Source organism: Danio aesculapii, chromosome 15, assembly GCF_903798145.1.
Source record: "Danio aesculapii chromosome 15, fDanAes4.1, whole genome shotgun sequence".
In the NCBI taxonomy this organism is placed as follows: Eukaryota; Metazoa; Chordata; class Actinopteri; order Cypriniformes; family Danionidae; genus Danio; species Danio aesculapii.
The window spans coordinates 1,259,867-1,279,866 of NC_079449.1; the positions used below are offsets into that span (position 1 = coordinate 1,259,867).

At 34.3% G+C, this 20,000-nt stretch overlaps 1 protein-coding gene across 1 annotated transcript in view; it reads left to right on the top strand.

Annotated features, from left to right (window-relative positions):
• clcn2c (chloride channel 2c) overlaps nt 1-20,000 on the top strand; it is a 34,198-nt gene that overhangs the window by 3 nt on the left and 14,195 nt on the right. The window contains exons 1-11 of the mRNA XM_056473592.1: nt 1-82; nt 5,062-5,152; nt 6,243-6,374; nt 7,349-7,480; nt 10,246-10,379; nt 12,263-12,340; nt 12,909-12,987; nt 13,722-13,847; nt 14,550-14,634; nt 17,880-17,981; nt 19,199-19,283. The exon at nt 1-82 is cut by the window's left edge and continues 3 nt beyond it. Coding sequence (XP_056329567.1) covers nt 50-82; nt 5,062-5,152; nt 6,243-6,374; nt 7,349-7,480; nt 10,246-10,379; nt 12,263-12,340; nt 12,909-12,987; nt 13,722-13,847; nt 14,550-14,634; nt 17,880-17,981; nt 19,199-19,283 — 1,077 coding nt within the window. The 5' untranslated portion in view covers nt 1-49. The remainder of the gene's footprint in view (nt 83-5,061; nt 5,153-6,242; nt 6,375-7,348; nt 7,481-10,245; nt 10,380-12,262; nt 12,341-12,908; nt 12,988-13,721; nt 13,848-14,549; nt 14,635-17,879; nt 17,982-19,198; nt 19,284-20,000) is intronic.

The following is a 20,000-nucleotide window of genomic DNA, read 5'->3' on the forward strand; positions in this document are numbered from 1 at the left end:
TTGGGAGGTGTGCTGAAAGTGTGTGGACTCGACAACATATTAAAAAAAGATGGAAAATAAAGGCACAGATGAAAATAATCTGGTGAGTGTTTTTTCCTCTCTTTTTTCTCTATGCCCCTGCTGGTAGATTCTGTAATTACACAATTAATTTAAATCTAAAAACCATTGTGATCAATATATTTTGCCCCATAAGAAATTATATATATATATATATATATATATATATATATATATATATATATATATATATATATATATATATATATATATATATATATATACATTATTTAATTATTACAATTTCACAGGAGGGTGAATCATTTAACATTTCTGAAATTTCGGTATAAATTTTAAATGAATATTGTTATTATTATTATTTTACTAATTAATTTCACAGGAGGGTGGATAATTTTTTCCTTAAAATATCTGTTATGCTGATTGATGATACATTTTACTTGCATTTAATATGAAATTCTATGCATATAAAAATAAAATTTTTGCAAATTACAAGGTTCCCAAACTTTCATAAATAAATACAAGATTTAAAGACTTTTTAAAGCACCATTAATTTTAAATCAAGCACCTTTGTACCAGCATACATAGCGCCATGAAAGTCCTTACTGTCCTTAACATTTCCCTCTCATTATACTTTAACTTTACATTATAAATATCACAGTAATCATAAACAGTCATGTTTAAAAAGCTTTAATACAATACATTGAACTCAATACTGGTAATATTTAAATGCGTTCTCTAAAATATTGATCACATGTGCATTATCTATCATAGTTCTTGTGCAAAGTTTAAATTTAAGATATTTTTTTAAATGAAGAATTTCTCAGTTTTTTGTTCAGTTTCTGAAAGTAGAACAGTATTATTGTTGACAATACCATAAACTTTAAATTCAAGCACTTTCAAGAAGCGTGGAAACCCTGTAATTAGATTTCATACTGGTCCCAAAATGGTATAGATTTCTTTTATGACCCTCTTTTGGAAAACTGAGATTGAAAAAGATTTTAAAACTAACATAGCAACTGTAAAGGATATAGTTTTATTAGGTATATTTTTAAACACGCATAATCATTTGCTGCTTGATTTGTGCGTGCATTTGTGTGTGTGTGTGTGTGTGTGTGTGTGTGTGTGTGTGTTTATAAACCTTCATTTTAGGCCTAATTCACTTCTAGTAATCAATGTACTGGTCACAGCTATCATGACTGTGTTTTATCACTCCTTGTAAAAGGGGTTCATATTAATGACCACCAATCAAAGTGTACACATATTTAGCATTATTGGTAAATGAATGAATTACAGTAGTGTACAATTATTTATTGCATAATTTTTACTTTGAATGTAAAATTAGGCGTGTACCTTTATCATGATTATAGATAATGGATATAAAAATAACATTAAACACTAACAATACCAAGAATAAACACATTAAAGTAATTCTCATTGTTATTTGCTAGAATACATAACTTAATTATCAAAACAAACACTGTACAAACATTGAGTTTGGTCAAATTACATTTTCTAGTCATCTCAAATTACATAAGTCAAAATGACTAAAAATATTCAGTTAAAGTTAAACAAAAAGTACTTTAAACCAGATTATCGTAATAAAATAAGTGAATGTTATAATTATCACAATGTTGGCGTATATTTAATGTAATATTGTACAATTTAACATTATATCGTACAGCAATTGTGTTTTACATCATTACACATATCACAATATAGTTAGTTTTTGTTACGATAGAAAGAAATGTACATAAAGAGGGAATTCGCTATTTATTTTTGTCGATTGTCGTCAGTAACGGTCAATAAAAACTTCGTGGATATTGAACCTCTATGCCACTATATACAAATATATTGTGGCCAAAACATACCATAATATCACTCATCTGTATCTTATGTTTAATAATATTGACTGTGTTCGTCGATTTTAAAGATTAATCCGCTGTAAAACAACAAATATCACTTACTTCAATCTCCTGACAGACTCTCATCCGCGCGCACGTGATGACGTTAAGTTTAAGCGTCTGCGCGCGCACACACATTACTAAACTGTACGTATCTTTAAAAATAAAAAATCAGCGGCTCAAAAAACGAGCACAACTAATACAAGATTGTACTTTAAAGACTTTTAAGGTGGGTGTTTCACAAGGTGTAAGTTATGAGGAGAAAAGTCTACCAAGAAAGTGAGGTAAATCAGAGAAACCGGTTACATTGACCACATTTACGTTTACAAAATACCACACAAGGCATGCTGAAAACACGAAACAAAATGACTAAACTCTAAACACAATGTGTTGCCGTAACAGCTGTAGTTTTACTCTGTGTGCCTTATTTAGAAAAGCTGAAAGTATTTCTTTAAATATGCGAGACTTGCGATATAATAGCCGACAATATACCATTTATATCGCTAAGCTAGAAGGGATAAGTTAGGCTAGCAAGATAAAAGTATTGTACATTTATTTTACTATTGTATATATACAAGACTATTCTGGTGTGTTTTTACTTTTCATATGAAGTATTAAGATGGAAATGTAAGGATAATAATAAGGATATTTTATTTTTTTATGAGGACTCTGATTTCAATATTTGGTACATTGAGAATTGACTCATTATTTGTGGAAAATGTGTCATTCATAAGTGTAAATGTGCAGTAAAAATAACTAGTTTTACAAATTTTAATATAGAAAGGGCTCACTTTATAAGAAATATTCATTTATTTTCTTTTTCGGCTTAGTCCTTTATTATTCTGGGGTGAATGAACCTCCAATTTATCCAGCATATGTTTTACACAGCGGATGCCCTTCCAGCTGCAGCCCATCACTGGTAAACACCCATACACTCACACATACACTACGGACAATTTAGCTTACACAATTCTGTACCGGAGCACCCGGAGGAAATGCACGCGAACACAGGGAGAACATGCAAACTCCACACAGAAATGCCAACTGATCCAGCCAAGGCTCGAACCAGCGACCATGCTGTGAGGCGACAGCACTACCTACTGCGCCACTGCGTCACCCCTCTTTTTAATTTTTAAAATTTTATTATCGTCATATTAATATTTTATTGACTTGCTGTTATGTTCCAAATCATGAAATGACTTTTTTTAAATTCTCTTTTCTCTATGTTCAGCTGCTTTGACACAATCTACATTGCAAAAACCTCTACAGCATATGTGTCAAACTCAATTCCTGGAGGGCCACAGCTCTGGACAGTTTTGCTCCAACCCTAATAAAACGCACCTGATTCAACTAATCATGAACTAATACTCATGACGTATGAAGTACTGCTTCCAGGTTCAAGCCGCTGCTCATTTGAACTGAGAAAATATTAGTTTATGACCACTTTTTAGTCATATTATCCAGTGTTGGGTAAGTTACTTTAAAAAAAGTAATAGATTACAAATTACTGATTACTACAGGAAAATTGTAATCAGATTACATTACTAGTTACTTAATGTAAAAAGTAATCAGATTACTAATTACTTTACTTTGAAGTTACTTTAAAACAAAATATACCTTTAAAAATACAGAATAAACTGCAGCTCTTTCAGTAATTTAATATTCACTAAGAAACATTACAATGGGTTGATCACAGCAGCTTGACATATTCAAAAGACTTAAAGAGTTCGCCCACCTGACTCACAGGTTTTCAACTGAGCGCGCCTGGGAAATGCGCAAAAGACGCGACATGTGAACGGCCCCATAAGCACTTCTATTCACATTCAGAAGATACCTTCACCACGATTATTTAAAAATTTGAGTTGGGCCGCTGTGTTTTTGGGCGCCGGTGTCCTCTTTGGTGACCAGTGTTGTCCTAGAAGGCTTTCTGTTCAGGTGCTTGAACAAGTTGCTGGTCGAGTTAAAAGCAATCTAAAGTTGTTTAGACTGCACTTCAAAGCAATACTTTAGTTTGTATTTCCAGTTGATTGCTTACATTTGAAGAAGCTATCACTCTCGAAAGCAGCTATGTCAGCTCGCATTCTCCAGCAATTTAAAGGTGCGTGCCTATTAACTGACGTAGCAGTAGAAAACGTGTTTTTTTCCAAAAACATATTTGTAACATAAGTAACGCAATTACATTGACTTTAGGAACTGTAATAAGATTACACAAATTTAAAATGTAATTCGATACATTACTGCAATCCTGATAGTAGGCATGGATATATGTATATATATATATATATATATATATATATATATATATATATATATATATATATATATATATATATATATATATATATATATATATATATATATATATATATAAATCGTGATTTTCAAAAGTATTACATTGTTTTGTAAACATTTATTATTAAGCCAGTGTGGGTTGGGATAAAGTCAAGATAGGATACAGCTGTGGATACGCACATCAATATAGCATAATTTGTGTGACACTGTATAACAATAATTAATATTTTTACAGTACTCTGACAGTTGGGTTTAGGGTTGGGGTAGGCGTTAATTAGATACAATTTATTGGGTATTTTAATATTAACAAATAATACTCGGTACAACTATTGTTTTTACATTACTTTGATGGTTGGGTTTAGGGTTAGGCTGGGGGTAGACGTTAATAAAATACAGTTAATAGGCAATTTAATAAATAATATAAATAATTCTCGTTAACTTCCGGCTGCAACTGTATCTGATCTAGCATCAACCGTGGGTTGGAGCTAAACTGTGCAGTTGGAGCTAAACCTGTGGCCCTCCAGGAGTTGAGTTTAAAACCGTTGCTCTATAGAATTAAAGATGAATTGAACTCCTTGTTTTTTGTTTTTGCATTTGTATGCTTATTGTTATACAAATTGCAATTACCAGTAACAAAAACAGTCACAAAAATGATGATTTATTGATGTGCACATGCCAAGTAGCTGCAGTCCTTCTGCCAAGTCCTTCTGCCATTTATTATGATAAATAGGAGTTTGCACTATCAAACAGCCCCATTATAAATGTTAGAAATGACACAAGGGTCTTACGTAAAAAAAAAAAAAAAAAAAAAAAAGTTGATCTACATTGTGAATCTTTATCTTTACTGTAGGAACGGGGCATTTACAAAAAGTCTGCAGACCAACTCAGAAAGGAACATTATCACAGAAAATCTGAACACAATCAGTCTAACAAATGTGGAGGTAAGTGAGTCTGCAACACTACAGCAATGTTTCTACAACACTCCTGCAATGTTTCAGCAATACTAACACGTTCATAGGAGAAAATCATACTTTAGTTCCACGGTACTATGGCTTTTATCAAGAACAAACAGTTCAAATTTAAATTAGAAGTGTACATTAATTTGTTTTGTTTTTTTTCTAGCAAAACAGTCCACATGAGAAAATGCTACTGTATTGAAATGTATAGTACTGTAATGTTTTAGAAACATTCTAAAGTACTTAGTTGCTATGGGAACACAACAACTATAGTAATTAATCTGTTATGATTCTATAGTTGCTATGGTAGCACAACAACTAAAGTAATTAATCTGTTGTGGTGATTCTACAGTTGCTATGGTAACACAAAATCTATAATAATTAATCTGTTATGATTCTATAGTTGCTATGGAAACACAAAAACTATAGTAATTAATCTGCTGTGGTGATTCTACAGTTGCTATGGTAACACAACAACCAAAGCAATTAATCTGTTGTCATGATTCTATTGTTGCTGTGGTAACAACTTCTATTGTGATTAATCTGATGTGGTGGTTCTACAGTTGCTATAGTAACACAACAACTAAAGTAATTAATCTGTTGTGGTGATTCTATAGTTGCTATGGTAGCACAACAACAGTAGCAATATAAACAAATGACCCAATACTGTAGTTTTATACAAGGGTATAGTATACTACAGTACACCACAGTTTACCGTAGTAAAAAACTAAAGTATGCTACAGTATTTATTACAGTATACTATAGTTAATACTACAGTATGCTGGAGCATTCATTATTAAAGGGTTGTAAATAGTATAAAATATACAGTATAATTCACTCATTATAGATACTATAATACTATGTTTACCATAAATTACTATAGTATTTATTCAGGTGGGAGTACATGTTGAAAAAGTAGTAAATTATATTTGTATTTAATGAAATGCTCTGAGTTCAGAGTGAACATTGATATCTCCACTGGATTGGATTGTGGGTAATGTTGTCTGTGTGTGTGTGCGCGCACGCAAGCGAATGCATTATGGGTAATGTAGTTTTTCCCAATCTCTCTCTCTAGTCTGGATTGCACACTTTCATCGGCTCTTTGTGTCTTTGATCGGAGCCGACTGGATCTTCCTCATGATTCTGGGCTTCATTTTGGGCACCATCAGCTTCGTTATGGATATCTTTGTCAACCTCTTCACAGATGGTGAGTGTCTGTGGATTTATGTGAAAAGACTTTCCTAAAACTGTTAAAACCTTCTTGATGTTTATAATAGTTTTATCTTAAGCGTATGGTTTGGCTGGGATGCCCATAGAAGATTTTTTAAAGGAACTAGATAGAATAAATAAACATTGGTTCTGTGTATTTATGCACTGTGTAAAATATACACAATTAAAATCAAGAACATGCCCGTCTGACATAAGCAGGAAGATTTTATTTAAATTATTCATCTTTATTTAAATTAATTAAATGTAATTTTCTGTATTTAGTCATTAAATTATTACAATTATTAATCAATTTTCACAAAATTATAAAATAACTTGCTGATGTATTTGTTTATGTGTTTATTTATATTTAATACATATGAATACATGTTATTTTATATACATATTTATCTTCATATTATACATATATGATTTTATTTAAATTTTTGTGCACAAAATAACTAAATATTTGTAATAATTCATTGAAATATTAATAAAGTACATAATTACAATAATAATAATAGCAAATGGAGGCACGGTGACTCAGCACTCAGCAAGAAGGTTGCTGATTTCGAGTCCCGGCTGGGTCAGTTGTCATTTCTATGTGAAGTCATGTCCTCCCCGTGTTGGCGTGGGTTTCCTCCGGGGGTGCTCCGGTTTCCCCACTCAGTCCAAACACATGCGCTGAACTGATGAACTAAACTGGCCGTAGTGTATGAGTGTGTGTGTGTGAATGAGAGCACATGGGTGTTTCCCAGTGATAGGTTATATATCATAAATAAAATATATCATAAGAAAGAAAAGAAATAACTCTCACTCACTATCCTTCGGATGTATCACTGGTCGACACAGTGGAATGAATCGCCACAGAAAATAAAGAATAAAAAATAACAATGATATCACAATAAATAAATAAATAAAATGTAATATATAATGATAATAAACATCTCCCTCTGTCTGTGTCTGTGTGTCCAGCCCACAGGTGGATCTTCTACAGTGTGGCGGACCATCATGTTGTGGTGCAGTATATGGTGTGGAGCTTGTATTCCATGATCCTCATGTGTTTCGCTGCAGGATTCGCAAATATAGTGTCACCTCAGGCCGTAGGTGAGACACACACACACACACACACACATATATATATATTCCCAATTCACGCACACACACACAGACACTTACATATATACACATACATACATACACACACACATATATACATATACAAATACACACACACATATACATATACACGCGCACATACATACAAATATGCATACACACACGCACACATACATACATATACGCATACACACACACACACACACACAAACATACACATACATGCACACACAATTACATATACACATACACGCACTCACAAACATATACACACACGCACACACAATTACATATACACATCACGCACACACAATTACAAATACACATACATCACTCACAAACACACACACACACGCACACACAATTACATATACACATACACACACACATATATATATATTTATACGCACACATAAACATATAGACATACACGCACGTGCAAACATACACATACACGCACACACACACACATACATATACACACACACACAAACAAATATACATACAAGCACGCACAAACATATACACATACATACACAAACATATACACACACGCACACACAAACATATACACCAGGGGTGTCCAAACTCGGTCCTGGAGGGCCGGTGTCCTGCAGATTTTAGCTCCAACTTGCCTCAACACACCTGCACGGATGTTTTTAGAAAGCCTAGTAAGTGCTTGATTAGCTAGCCCAGGTGTGTCTGATTGGGGTTGGAACTAAACTTTGCAGGACACCGGCCCTCCAGGACCGAGCTTGGACATGCCTGATATACACATGCAGGCACACAAACATAACACATACACGCACACACAAACATATACAAACGCACACACACAAACATACACGCACACACACAAACATAAACACATAAACGCACACATATACACGCATGCACAAACATATACACATACACACACAAACATATACACACACGCACACACAATTACATATACACATACATACACACACATACATACACACACCCACAAACATAAACATATATACATACACGCACACACAAACATATAAAAACCCACACACACAAACATACACGCACACACACAAACATATACACATACATACACAAACATATACACACACGCACACACAAACATAACACATACACGCACACACAAACATATAAAAACGCACACACACAAACATACACGCACACACACAAACATATACACATAAACGCACACATATACACACACGCACAAACATGTACACATACACACACACAAACATATACACACACGCACACACAATTACATATACACATACATACACACACATACATACACACACCCACAAACATAAACATATATACATACACGCACACACAAACAAAAACACACACGCACACACAATTACATATACACACACATACATACATACATACACGCACCCACAAACATATAAAAACCCACACACACAAACATACACGCACACACACAAACATATACACATACATACACAAACATATACACACACGCACACACAAACATAACACATACACGCACACACAAACATATAAAAACGCACACACACAAACATACACGCACACACACAAACATATACACATAAACGCACACATATACACGCACGCACAAACATGTACACATACACACACACAAACATATACACACACGCACACACAATTACATATACACATACCTACATACACATACATACACACACCCACAAACATAAACATATATACATACACGCACACACAAACATAAACACACATGCACACACAATTACATATATACACACACACATACATACACGCACCCACAAACATAAACATATATACATTCATGCACACAAACGTATACACATACACGCACACACACACACACTTATATACACACACACACACACAAACATATATACATACAAGCATGCACAAACATATACACATACATGCACTCACAATTACATATACACATACATGCACACACACATACACGCACACACACAAACATATACACGTACACACATACATAGACGCACGCACAAACATATACACATAGACGCACACAAAAGCATACACACACGCACACACAATTACATATACACATACATGCACACACACACACATACACACACCCACAAACATATACACATACACATACATGCACACACAAACATATACACATACACACTCCCACAAACATATACACATACACACGCACACACATACATATACACACACACAAACATATATACAAACACGCACGCACGCACAAACATATACACATACACATACACGCACACACAAACATAAACAAACATGCACACAATTACATATAAACATGTACGCACACACAATTACATATATATACACACACACACACACACAATAACATATACACACACATGCACACACAAACATATACACACACGCACACACAATTATATATACACATACACGCGCATACATATACACACACACACACACACACACACACATTCATGAGCACTTTAGATCATCAGGTGACTTACTCTGTAATCTTCATATGTGTATGTTAATGTGTGTGTGTGTGTGTGTCTATATGTATATGCATGTGTGTGTTTGTTTGTGTATGTTGTGTGAGTCTGTTTGTTTGCTTGGGTATGTGTTTATATATATATATATATATATATATATATATATGTGTGTGTGTGTGTGCGTGTGCGTCTGCGCGTGTGTGTGTGTGTGTGTGTGTGTGTGTGTGCATGTGCGTGTGTCTGTGTGTGTGTCAGGTTCTGGTATTCCTGAGATGAAGACGGCTCTGCGAGGTGTGGTGATGCAGGAGTATCTCACCTTCAGGACATTAGTGTCTAAAGTCATCAGCCTCACCTGTGTGCTGGGCAGCGAGTTACCTGTGGGCAAAGAGGTGAACACTCACACACACACACACACACACACACACACACACACACACACACACACATTTACAGACACACACACACTCATGCACACATTCGAATGCAGTCACACACTTTCACATACGCACACACGTGTGCACAAACAAACTACTACACATACGCACACACACACACACTCACATGCAATTTCACACTCAAAATAAACATGCATGTGTGCACATACTGTACAATTGTGTGCACACACACACACTTAGATATACAAAAACACACATACAAGCACGCACACACATACACAAATGTATACCTAAACAGACACTCACACACACACAAAAGCATACTACCATGCATGCACAAGCACACATTCACACACATACATGCATACACACACACACACACACACACATACATACATGCAAAGACACACATATGCATATTCACACACCGTATAATCAAACAGAAGCATACTCACACACACTCACACATATGTGCATGTGCACACACAAACACACACACACACACACACACAAACTCATACATATACAAAAACACACATATATACACACAAGCACTCACACATACATACATGCACACACATAGACAAATGTATACTTAGCCACACACTCACACAAACAAAAGCATACTCTCATGCATACACACACACACACACACACACACACACACACACACATGCACGGACACCCATACACATAAGTATACTCACACACACTCACACACATTCATGATCACACACACACACACACATGCATACTCGCACACACTCACACACATGCATGATCACACAAAAACTAACACACAAATGCATAATCATACACACACACACACACACATTCATACTCACACACACTCACTCGTATGTACATACGGGCACAAACACACACACACACACACACAAATGCATACTCACACACACATTTACACGTACATGCACAGACACACACACACACACAAACACACAGACAAATGCATACTCGCACACATATTTACACGTACATGCACAGACACACACACACACACAGACAAATGCATACTCACACATACATGCACAGACACACACACACACATGCATACTCACACACTCACACACACATTCACACATAAATGCACAAACACACAAATGCATACTCACACACACATTCACAAGTGCATGCACATACACACACACACAAACACAAATGCATACACACACAAATTCACACACACATTCACACGTACATGCACAGACACACACACACACACACACACACACACACACATAACTGCATTTACACATACACACATACACTCACCCACAAACATATACACATACACGCACACACACACACACACACACAATTACATATTAGCATACACACACACAAACATATACGCATACACATAATTACATGTAAACATGCACGCACACACCTGTACACATGTTGTGTACATGCACGGACACACATACACATGTATACTTACACACACATTCACACGTACATGCACGGACACACACACACACACACACAAATGCATACTCTCACACACTCTCACACATACATGCACACACACACACACACACACACACACAAATGCATACTCACACACACACAAATGTATACTCACACACACACACATTCACACGTACATGCACAGACACACACACACACACACAAATGCATACTCTCACACACATAAATGAATACTCACACATTCACACGTACATGCACAGACACACACACACACACACACACACATTCACACGTACACGTACATGCACACACAAACAACACGCACAATAAAAAGTGCACATTGATACATACACTCAAATGCATACTCACACACACACACACACACACACAAATGCATACTCATAATGTGTGTGTTCTGTGTTTAGGGCCCGTTTGTGCACATTGGCAGCTTGTGTGCGTCTCTCCTCTGCAAATTCATGGCTCTCTTCAGTAACATTTATAAGGTATTCATTCATTTATTTATGCTTGGTCTCAGTTTAAAGAAGACAGAAGACAGATTGTAGAAAATGATGTGCAAAACTCAAAAAGTTAAATAAAACTGAAGTAATCTGCCTTTACGTTTGTGAAAATAATAAAACAATGAATATATATTTTAATATATTACATCAGATATGTATTTTACACACGTTTTAGCCTATAAATAGACAGAAATATATATTTATGATTTAAATTTGAAGTAGATATCTCCAAAAAATGAGCTTTTAATGAGATTTTGTTTTGGCCGCAGTACCAGACATGACCAGCAGATGGTCATCCTGTTTACATTTGTGACCATATAAGGGCGCTGTGTGTGTTTTGAGGGATTTGAACAATATTTATTAATTAAATTAGGCTTCACGTTTTAAAGTGAGGTGTTCGATTTGATTAAAACCTCTCAAAAACGATTAAAATTTCACGTGGATTGCTGTAGCAAAGTAGGAGTATCTGATGAGTATTCTTGTTTTGTGTGTGTGTGTGCATGGGTATGTGTGTGTGTGTGTGTATGTGTGTCTGTGTGTGTCTGTTGAGCAGAACGAGGCCAGAAATAAGGAGTTGTTGACAGTCGGATGTGCCGTTGGGATCGGCTGCTGCTTCGCTTCTCCGATCGGAGGTCAGAAAATTGTGATTTTATTTTATTTTATTTTATTTTATTTTATTTTATTTTATTTTATTTTATTTTATTTTATTTTATTTTATTTTATTTTATTAATTCATTTTTGTATTTTAATGTATTATTTTTTAATTAATGCATTTTGTTATATTTTAGTCATTTTTTTTTTACTTTGTTTTGTTATTTTATCTCAGTAATTTTAACTTTATTTTATAATTGTTTTTATATTTTACAATATTTTAGTCATTTTTATTTTTATTTAAAATATTAAATTTTATTACATTTTTATTGTGGTATTTTTTTATTTACTTTTGTTAATTATATTATTTTATTTCATTACTTTTTATTTCAATAATATTTTATTATTTGTTTTTTAATTTAATATATTTTTATTTAATTTTATTATGTTCTATTCGTTTTTTATTTTATGTGAAAGTGAAAGTGAATTATACATAATTGTATGATTTAATTTAATTTTTTCTTTTATTCTTTTTATTTTATTATATTATATATTTTATTCATTTTTAATTTTTATTATTTTTAATAATTTTTATTTGTTTATTCTATTATTTTTGTATTATGTTTATTTTATTTTAGTTTGACCTGCTAAAAATATGCGATTTTCTAGAGTAAATATATTTTATGTGTGTGTTTTTGTGCATTGTGTGTGTGTGTGTGTGTGTGTGTGTGTGTGTGTGTGTGTGTGTGTGTGTGTGTGTGTTTGTGTGTTTCAGGTGCATTGTTCAGTATAGAAGTCACCGCTATGTATTATCTTCCTCGTAACTACTGGCGTGGCTTTCTGTCCGCTACATTTGGTGCTGTAATCTTCAGACTCCTGCCAGTGTGGCACAAAGAGGAAGGTGCGTCTTTAACATACGCTTTTACACTTACCTTCATGCATTCAACAGATGCTTTCATCCAGAGGGACTTATAATGCTTTCATTCACACTTATATGGGCTTTAAACACTGAGGTGTGTCAGCAGTGTGTGAATATAACCATCCTCTAATGGTAAACATTAATTAATTGTATTTTTTATAATCAGACTTGATGCAGAAACACTTTGATTGACATTCTCCCTTTGTACGTGTCATCAGAGGGGAAAAGCCCCGCCCACTAGTGCTCATCTCTCCCTCATTAGCATAAACAGCAGCCCTGAGTGAGAAGCAGCCGTCTGTCCATTAGCCATTAGAGTGTTTGAGCTGCTGAAGATAATGTCAGCATAGACTAAGAGGATTATAGATGAGGAGTTTTAGATGAACAGAGACAGGAGCGACATAGACTGACAGAAGCATGAACACACTCTCACACTGAAGCACACATGTAGACCTGACCAGCACTGACAACACACACACTGCTGTTTTACATCTGCCACTATGCTGACACACAGGAATCTGTAGCTCCTCCCTCTTCTGAAAAAGAGCTCAATCTCATTTGCATTTAAAGCGACAGTCACCAAAACACCACACAATTAGGATCAAAGCCTGAAAGCCAGAGGAAGTGCTGAGTTTTGTATGTGTTTGTATTGTGTTAATGCACAATGGGGTAATTATCGTTCTCTAGAGACGCTCATGGCTCTTTATGCAACAAAGTACAGGCTGGATTTTCCTTTTGACCTGCAGGAGCTCCCAGTCTTCGCTGCCATGGGGTCAGTGCTATTTTATACGCCATTTTAGTGCTTATTGTTCATTTTTGTATTCATTTCTATTTTTACATGATCTGTTTTATTTTTAATCTTACTTATATTAAGTCATTTTGTATATTGTGTCAATTCTTTCTAATAATTATTATTAATTATATATTGTTAAAAAGTGTATATGATATTTTATATATGATCATTTTATTTATTTATTTTTTATTGCATCTTTTTATTAATATTTTATCTATTAATCACAAAACACATTAAAACAAACCAACAGACAATGGCCATTTTAACAATGCAAAGCTAAAGAAAAACTGATTAAATTAATGAACAGAATACATACATACATACATACATGCAGTTGAAGTCAGAATTATTAGCCCCCCTTTGATTTTTTTTAATTTTTATTCTTTATTAAATATTTCCCAAATGATGTTGAACAGAGCAAGGAAATTTTCACAGTATGTCTGATAATATTTTTTCTTCTAGAGAAAGTCTGATTTGTTTTATTTTGGCTAGAATGAAAGCAGTTTTTAAGTTTTTAAACACAATTTTAAGGTCAAAATTATTAGCCCCTTTAAGCTAAATATGTTTTTCAATAGTCTCCAGAACAAACCATCGTTATACAATAACTTGCTTAATTACCCTAACCTGCCTAGTTAACCTAATTACCCTAGTTAAGCCTTTAAATGTCACTTTAAGCTGTATAGAAGTGTCTCGAAAAATATCTAGTCTAATATTATTTACTGTCATCATGACAAAGTGAAAATAAATCAGTTATTAGAGATGAGTTATTAACACTATTATGATCAGAAATGTGAAGAAGAAATCTGCTCTCCGTTAAATCAGAAATTGGGGACAAAAATAAACAGGGGGGCGAATAATTCTGACTCAAGACACTTCTATACAGCTTAAAGTGACATTTAAAGGCTTCACTAGGTTAATAGCTTAAAAAAAATTGAAAATTAGCTTAAAGGGGATAATAATTTTGTTCTTAAAATGGTGTTTAAAAAATTAAAAACTGCTTTTATTCTAGCCAAAATAAAAACAAATAAGACTTTCTCCAGAAGAAAATATATTATCAGACATACTGTGAACATTTCCTTGCTCTATTAAACATAATTTGGGAAATATTTAAAAAAGATTAAAAAAAATATCAAAGGGGGTGAATAATTCTGACTTCATCTGTATATTGAGTAATTTTGTGTGTTTTTGTCAGCATAATAATAATAATTATTATTATTTTTAAATTTGTTAAATTGTATTCACCTTAATTTTATTGGTATATGTTATTAGATGAAATTAAAGTCTTATTTTTTGTTATCAGCTGCCATGGGGCCGGTGCTATTTTATACTATTTTAGTCCTTCTTGCTTATATTAAATTCATGTCTACTTTTGTATCCTTTATAAGCTTGGTTAAATTGATAAATTTTCTGTGTTTATGTCATAATAATAATTTTTTATTTCATTCATTCATTCATTTTCATTTGGCTTAGTCCCATTATTCATCAGGGGTTGCCACAGCGGAATGAACCGCCAACTATTTCAGCATATGTTTTACACAGCGGATGCCCTTCTAGCTGCAGCCCATCACTGGGAAACACCCATACACACTCATTCACACACACACACACTCATACACTACAGCCAATTTAGTTAATCAATTCCCCTATAGTACATGTGTTTGGACTTGTGGGGGAAACCGGAGCACCCAGAGGAAACCCACGCCAACACGAGGACTCGAACCAGCAACTTTCTAGCTGTGAGGCCACAGTGCTAACCACTGAGCCATCGTATCACCCTTTTTTTATTCATTCATTCATTTTCTTTTTGGCTTATTTCCATTATTCATCAGGGGTCGCCGCAGCTGAAAGAACCGCCAACTTATCCAGCATATGTATTACACAGCGGATGCCCTTCCAGGTGCAACCCATGACTGGAAAACATCCTCACCACAAGAAGGTCGTTAGTTCAAGTCCCGGCTGGGTCAGTTGGTGTTTCAGTGTGGAGTTTGCATGTTCTCCCCATGTTGCCGTAGGTTTCCTTCAGGTGCTCCGGTTTCCCCCACAGTCCAAACACATGCGCTATAGGGGAATTGATTAGCTAAATTGTCCATAGTGTATGAGTGTGTGTGAGAATGAGTGTGTATGGATGTTTCCCAGTGATGGGTTGCACCTGGAAGGGCATCCGCTGCATAAAAAATATGCTGGATAAGTTGGCGGTTCATTCCGCTGTGGCGACCTCAGATTAATAAAGGGACTAAGCCGAAAAAGAAAATGAATGAATGAGTCATGTCTGACGTAAAGCAGGAAATAATAAAAGGTGCGGATCCAGATGCAGCCAAACCAACATTTATTTATACAAACAAAAACAAATCAAAGCAAAGCAACGACAGAAATGCAGACATCATAGGACTGACCAAAAACTAATGACAACGAAGTGCTAACAGAACAGGGTGTAAATACACAAGGAAACAATTAACTAAACAAGCTGACAAGAGGGTGGAGACAATTAACTCAAAGGCTAACAAGATTAAGGGTAAACTAAGGTGAGCAGGAAGTGACATGAACACTGAACTGAAACATACAAAAACAGAAACCAGGATGTTACAGAATTATTATTATTATTATTATTATTATTATAATTATTATTGTTATTATTATTATTATTATTATTATTATTATTATTATTATTATTATTATCATTATTATTATTATTATGTTTTCATTGAGCCCTATTATCCTCTTAGGGTCCAAGGTGTTTTTTACATGCATTTTTTATTTCTCTTTGCTATTTGGGCTTATTGGAACCTAATTAGAATAAAAATCTAAATATCATCTTTTGATATGATGTACTTTTAGAGAAAAATGATGTTCATATATGTGGACTCGTGGTCTGAATTTCCATAAAACACTTTTTTCTGAATGTTGTTAATGCATATTTAACATAGACATTTTTTTTAACTTGCTTTGACTATCAGAGAGTAAAAACAACATTTTTTTTCCTATTTTGGACAGGTAAAAATAGGGTTTGGGGACATTTCATATGCTGCAAAACAGTTGCAGGATGACACTGAATGTCTGCAACAAAATATAAAACATTCAAAGCATTTTAAATAGCCACTTAAGAGCTAAAATATGCTGTTCACGTATGTGGACACTCAAGCCCTAGGAGGTTAATATATATATATTTATTATTTTTCCTACAAAAACGGATTAAATCTGTAAATGAAAATGTTTTTTCTCCGCAGGATCGTGTGCGGCCTCGGTGGGGCTTTTTTTGTGTTTCTGTATGGAAAGATCACACTGTTTGTGAAGGAAAAGAAAGCCTCGAACAGCTTGTTAATGAGAAAGTGAGTGGTTCGTAAACAGAGTTAACGCTAGGAAACAGCAGATCAGGATTATATGAAGCATAAAACAGTCACTGAAATGATAAACATGCTAGCAATGTGCTAAGATGTTACAATCTATAACAGTAAAATATTAAAGCATAGAAACACATGAGAACATGCTAAACGTGACTGCAGCATGCTAACACATTAGCATTGTATTAGCTAGATGTTAGCTAGTTAGTAGTATGTTGAATTGTTAGCAGGTTGCTAAAACAAGAACTTCCTAACTACATGTGAAAATGTGATAACAGCTTAAACATCTTAGCATGTTAGCTAAGGTAAAATATGTTAACATGTTATTTTAAAAAATAGCAGCTTGTCAGAACATAAATATGTTACAACTGGGTGAAAACATGTTAGTGATGAACTTATTTTTCCATTAATCTAAAATATGTTATTAATTTAAAGTTGCTAACATGCTAACAACTTGATTGACATGTTTTTGACAAAACATTTCAGCAGTGTAAAAACATGTTAGCTTGCTAAAACAAAATAGCAGTTTGTCATAGCACAAAGCTGCTACGTGTTAGAAATACAAACTTGCTAAAGCATGTTAGCAACTTGTCCTAAACATTTTAGTCATACATTAAAACATGTTAGCAAAACATGTTGTAAAATGTTTCATTAATATTTTAACATTATGGTAAAATTTGCTAACAAATAAACATGCTAACAACTTGATTGGCATGTTAACATATTGACAAAACATTTTAGGAGTGTTAAAACAGGAAAACGTGAAAGCTTAGCATTCATTTAAACTTAGCTAAACAACACATTAGCACCTTGCTAAAATATAATAGCAACTTGTCAGAACATAAGTTTGTTTTATTTATTTTAGTTAAGTGCTAAATTCTATGCATTAATATAATTTGTTAACAGCAAATTTGGTATTAAACATGCTAACAGTTTGATCGAAATATTACTGACAAAACATGCTAAAAAGATAGCAGCTAACCACTAAACATTTTAGAAACATGCTAAAAAAGTAGCCAAGAGCTAGATCATGTTACCAGCTTGGTTAAAAAATGTTAGCATTGTGCTAAAACATGCTAACAATGCTTTAAAACATGATTACAACAATGTTAATGCTAGTAAAAACATAAGAGGTCTGACTACCTCGTAGCTAGCGATGTAAACGTGTGTTTGTTTAGCTAACTATGTGTGTTTTGTGTGTTTAGCTGCTTCTACTATTCTGCTTTGACGTCCGTGCTGATTTCAACACTCACTTTCCCTCCAGGCTTCGGTCAGTTCATGGCTGGGAAGGTAAAAACACAAACATTCACTCCACACACACACACACACACACACACACACACACACACACACACACATACACACACACATACACACACACACACACACACACTTTCTCTCTCTTGCACACAAACACAAATATATACACACACAAATACCAAATACACACACAAAGAATAAAATAGCATTTAAATTAATTTCAATAATGCGACGGCAGTTTCATTCGGTGAACCTACATTTGTGTGTAAAGCTGGCAGGTAGTTCAGGTCAAACCACACGTGATCTGCGCAGCGCGACTAGTTGACGACAATCATAAAGCATCACGACAGAGCATTAAAGTCGACCAGTCGACTACTCTGTGCAATTCCTAACACACACACATACAGTTGAGGTCAGAATTATTAGCCCCCCTGTTTATTTTTGTCCCCAATTTCTGTTTAATGCAAAGCAGATTTCTCCAACACATTTCTAATCATAATAGTGTTAATAACTCATCTCTAATAACTGAGTTATTTTCTCTTTGTCATGATGACAGTAAATAATATTAGACTAGATATTCTTCAAGACACTTCTATACAGCTTAAAGTGACATTTAAAGGCTTAACTAGGGTAATTAGGTTAACTAGGCAGGTTAGGGTAATTAGGCAAGTCATTGTAAAACGATGGTTTGTTCTGTAGACTAGTGTTTTCCAACCCTGTTCCTGAAGGCACACCAACAGTCCACAT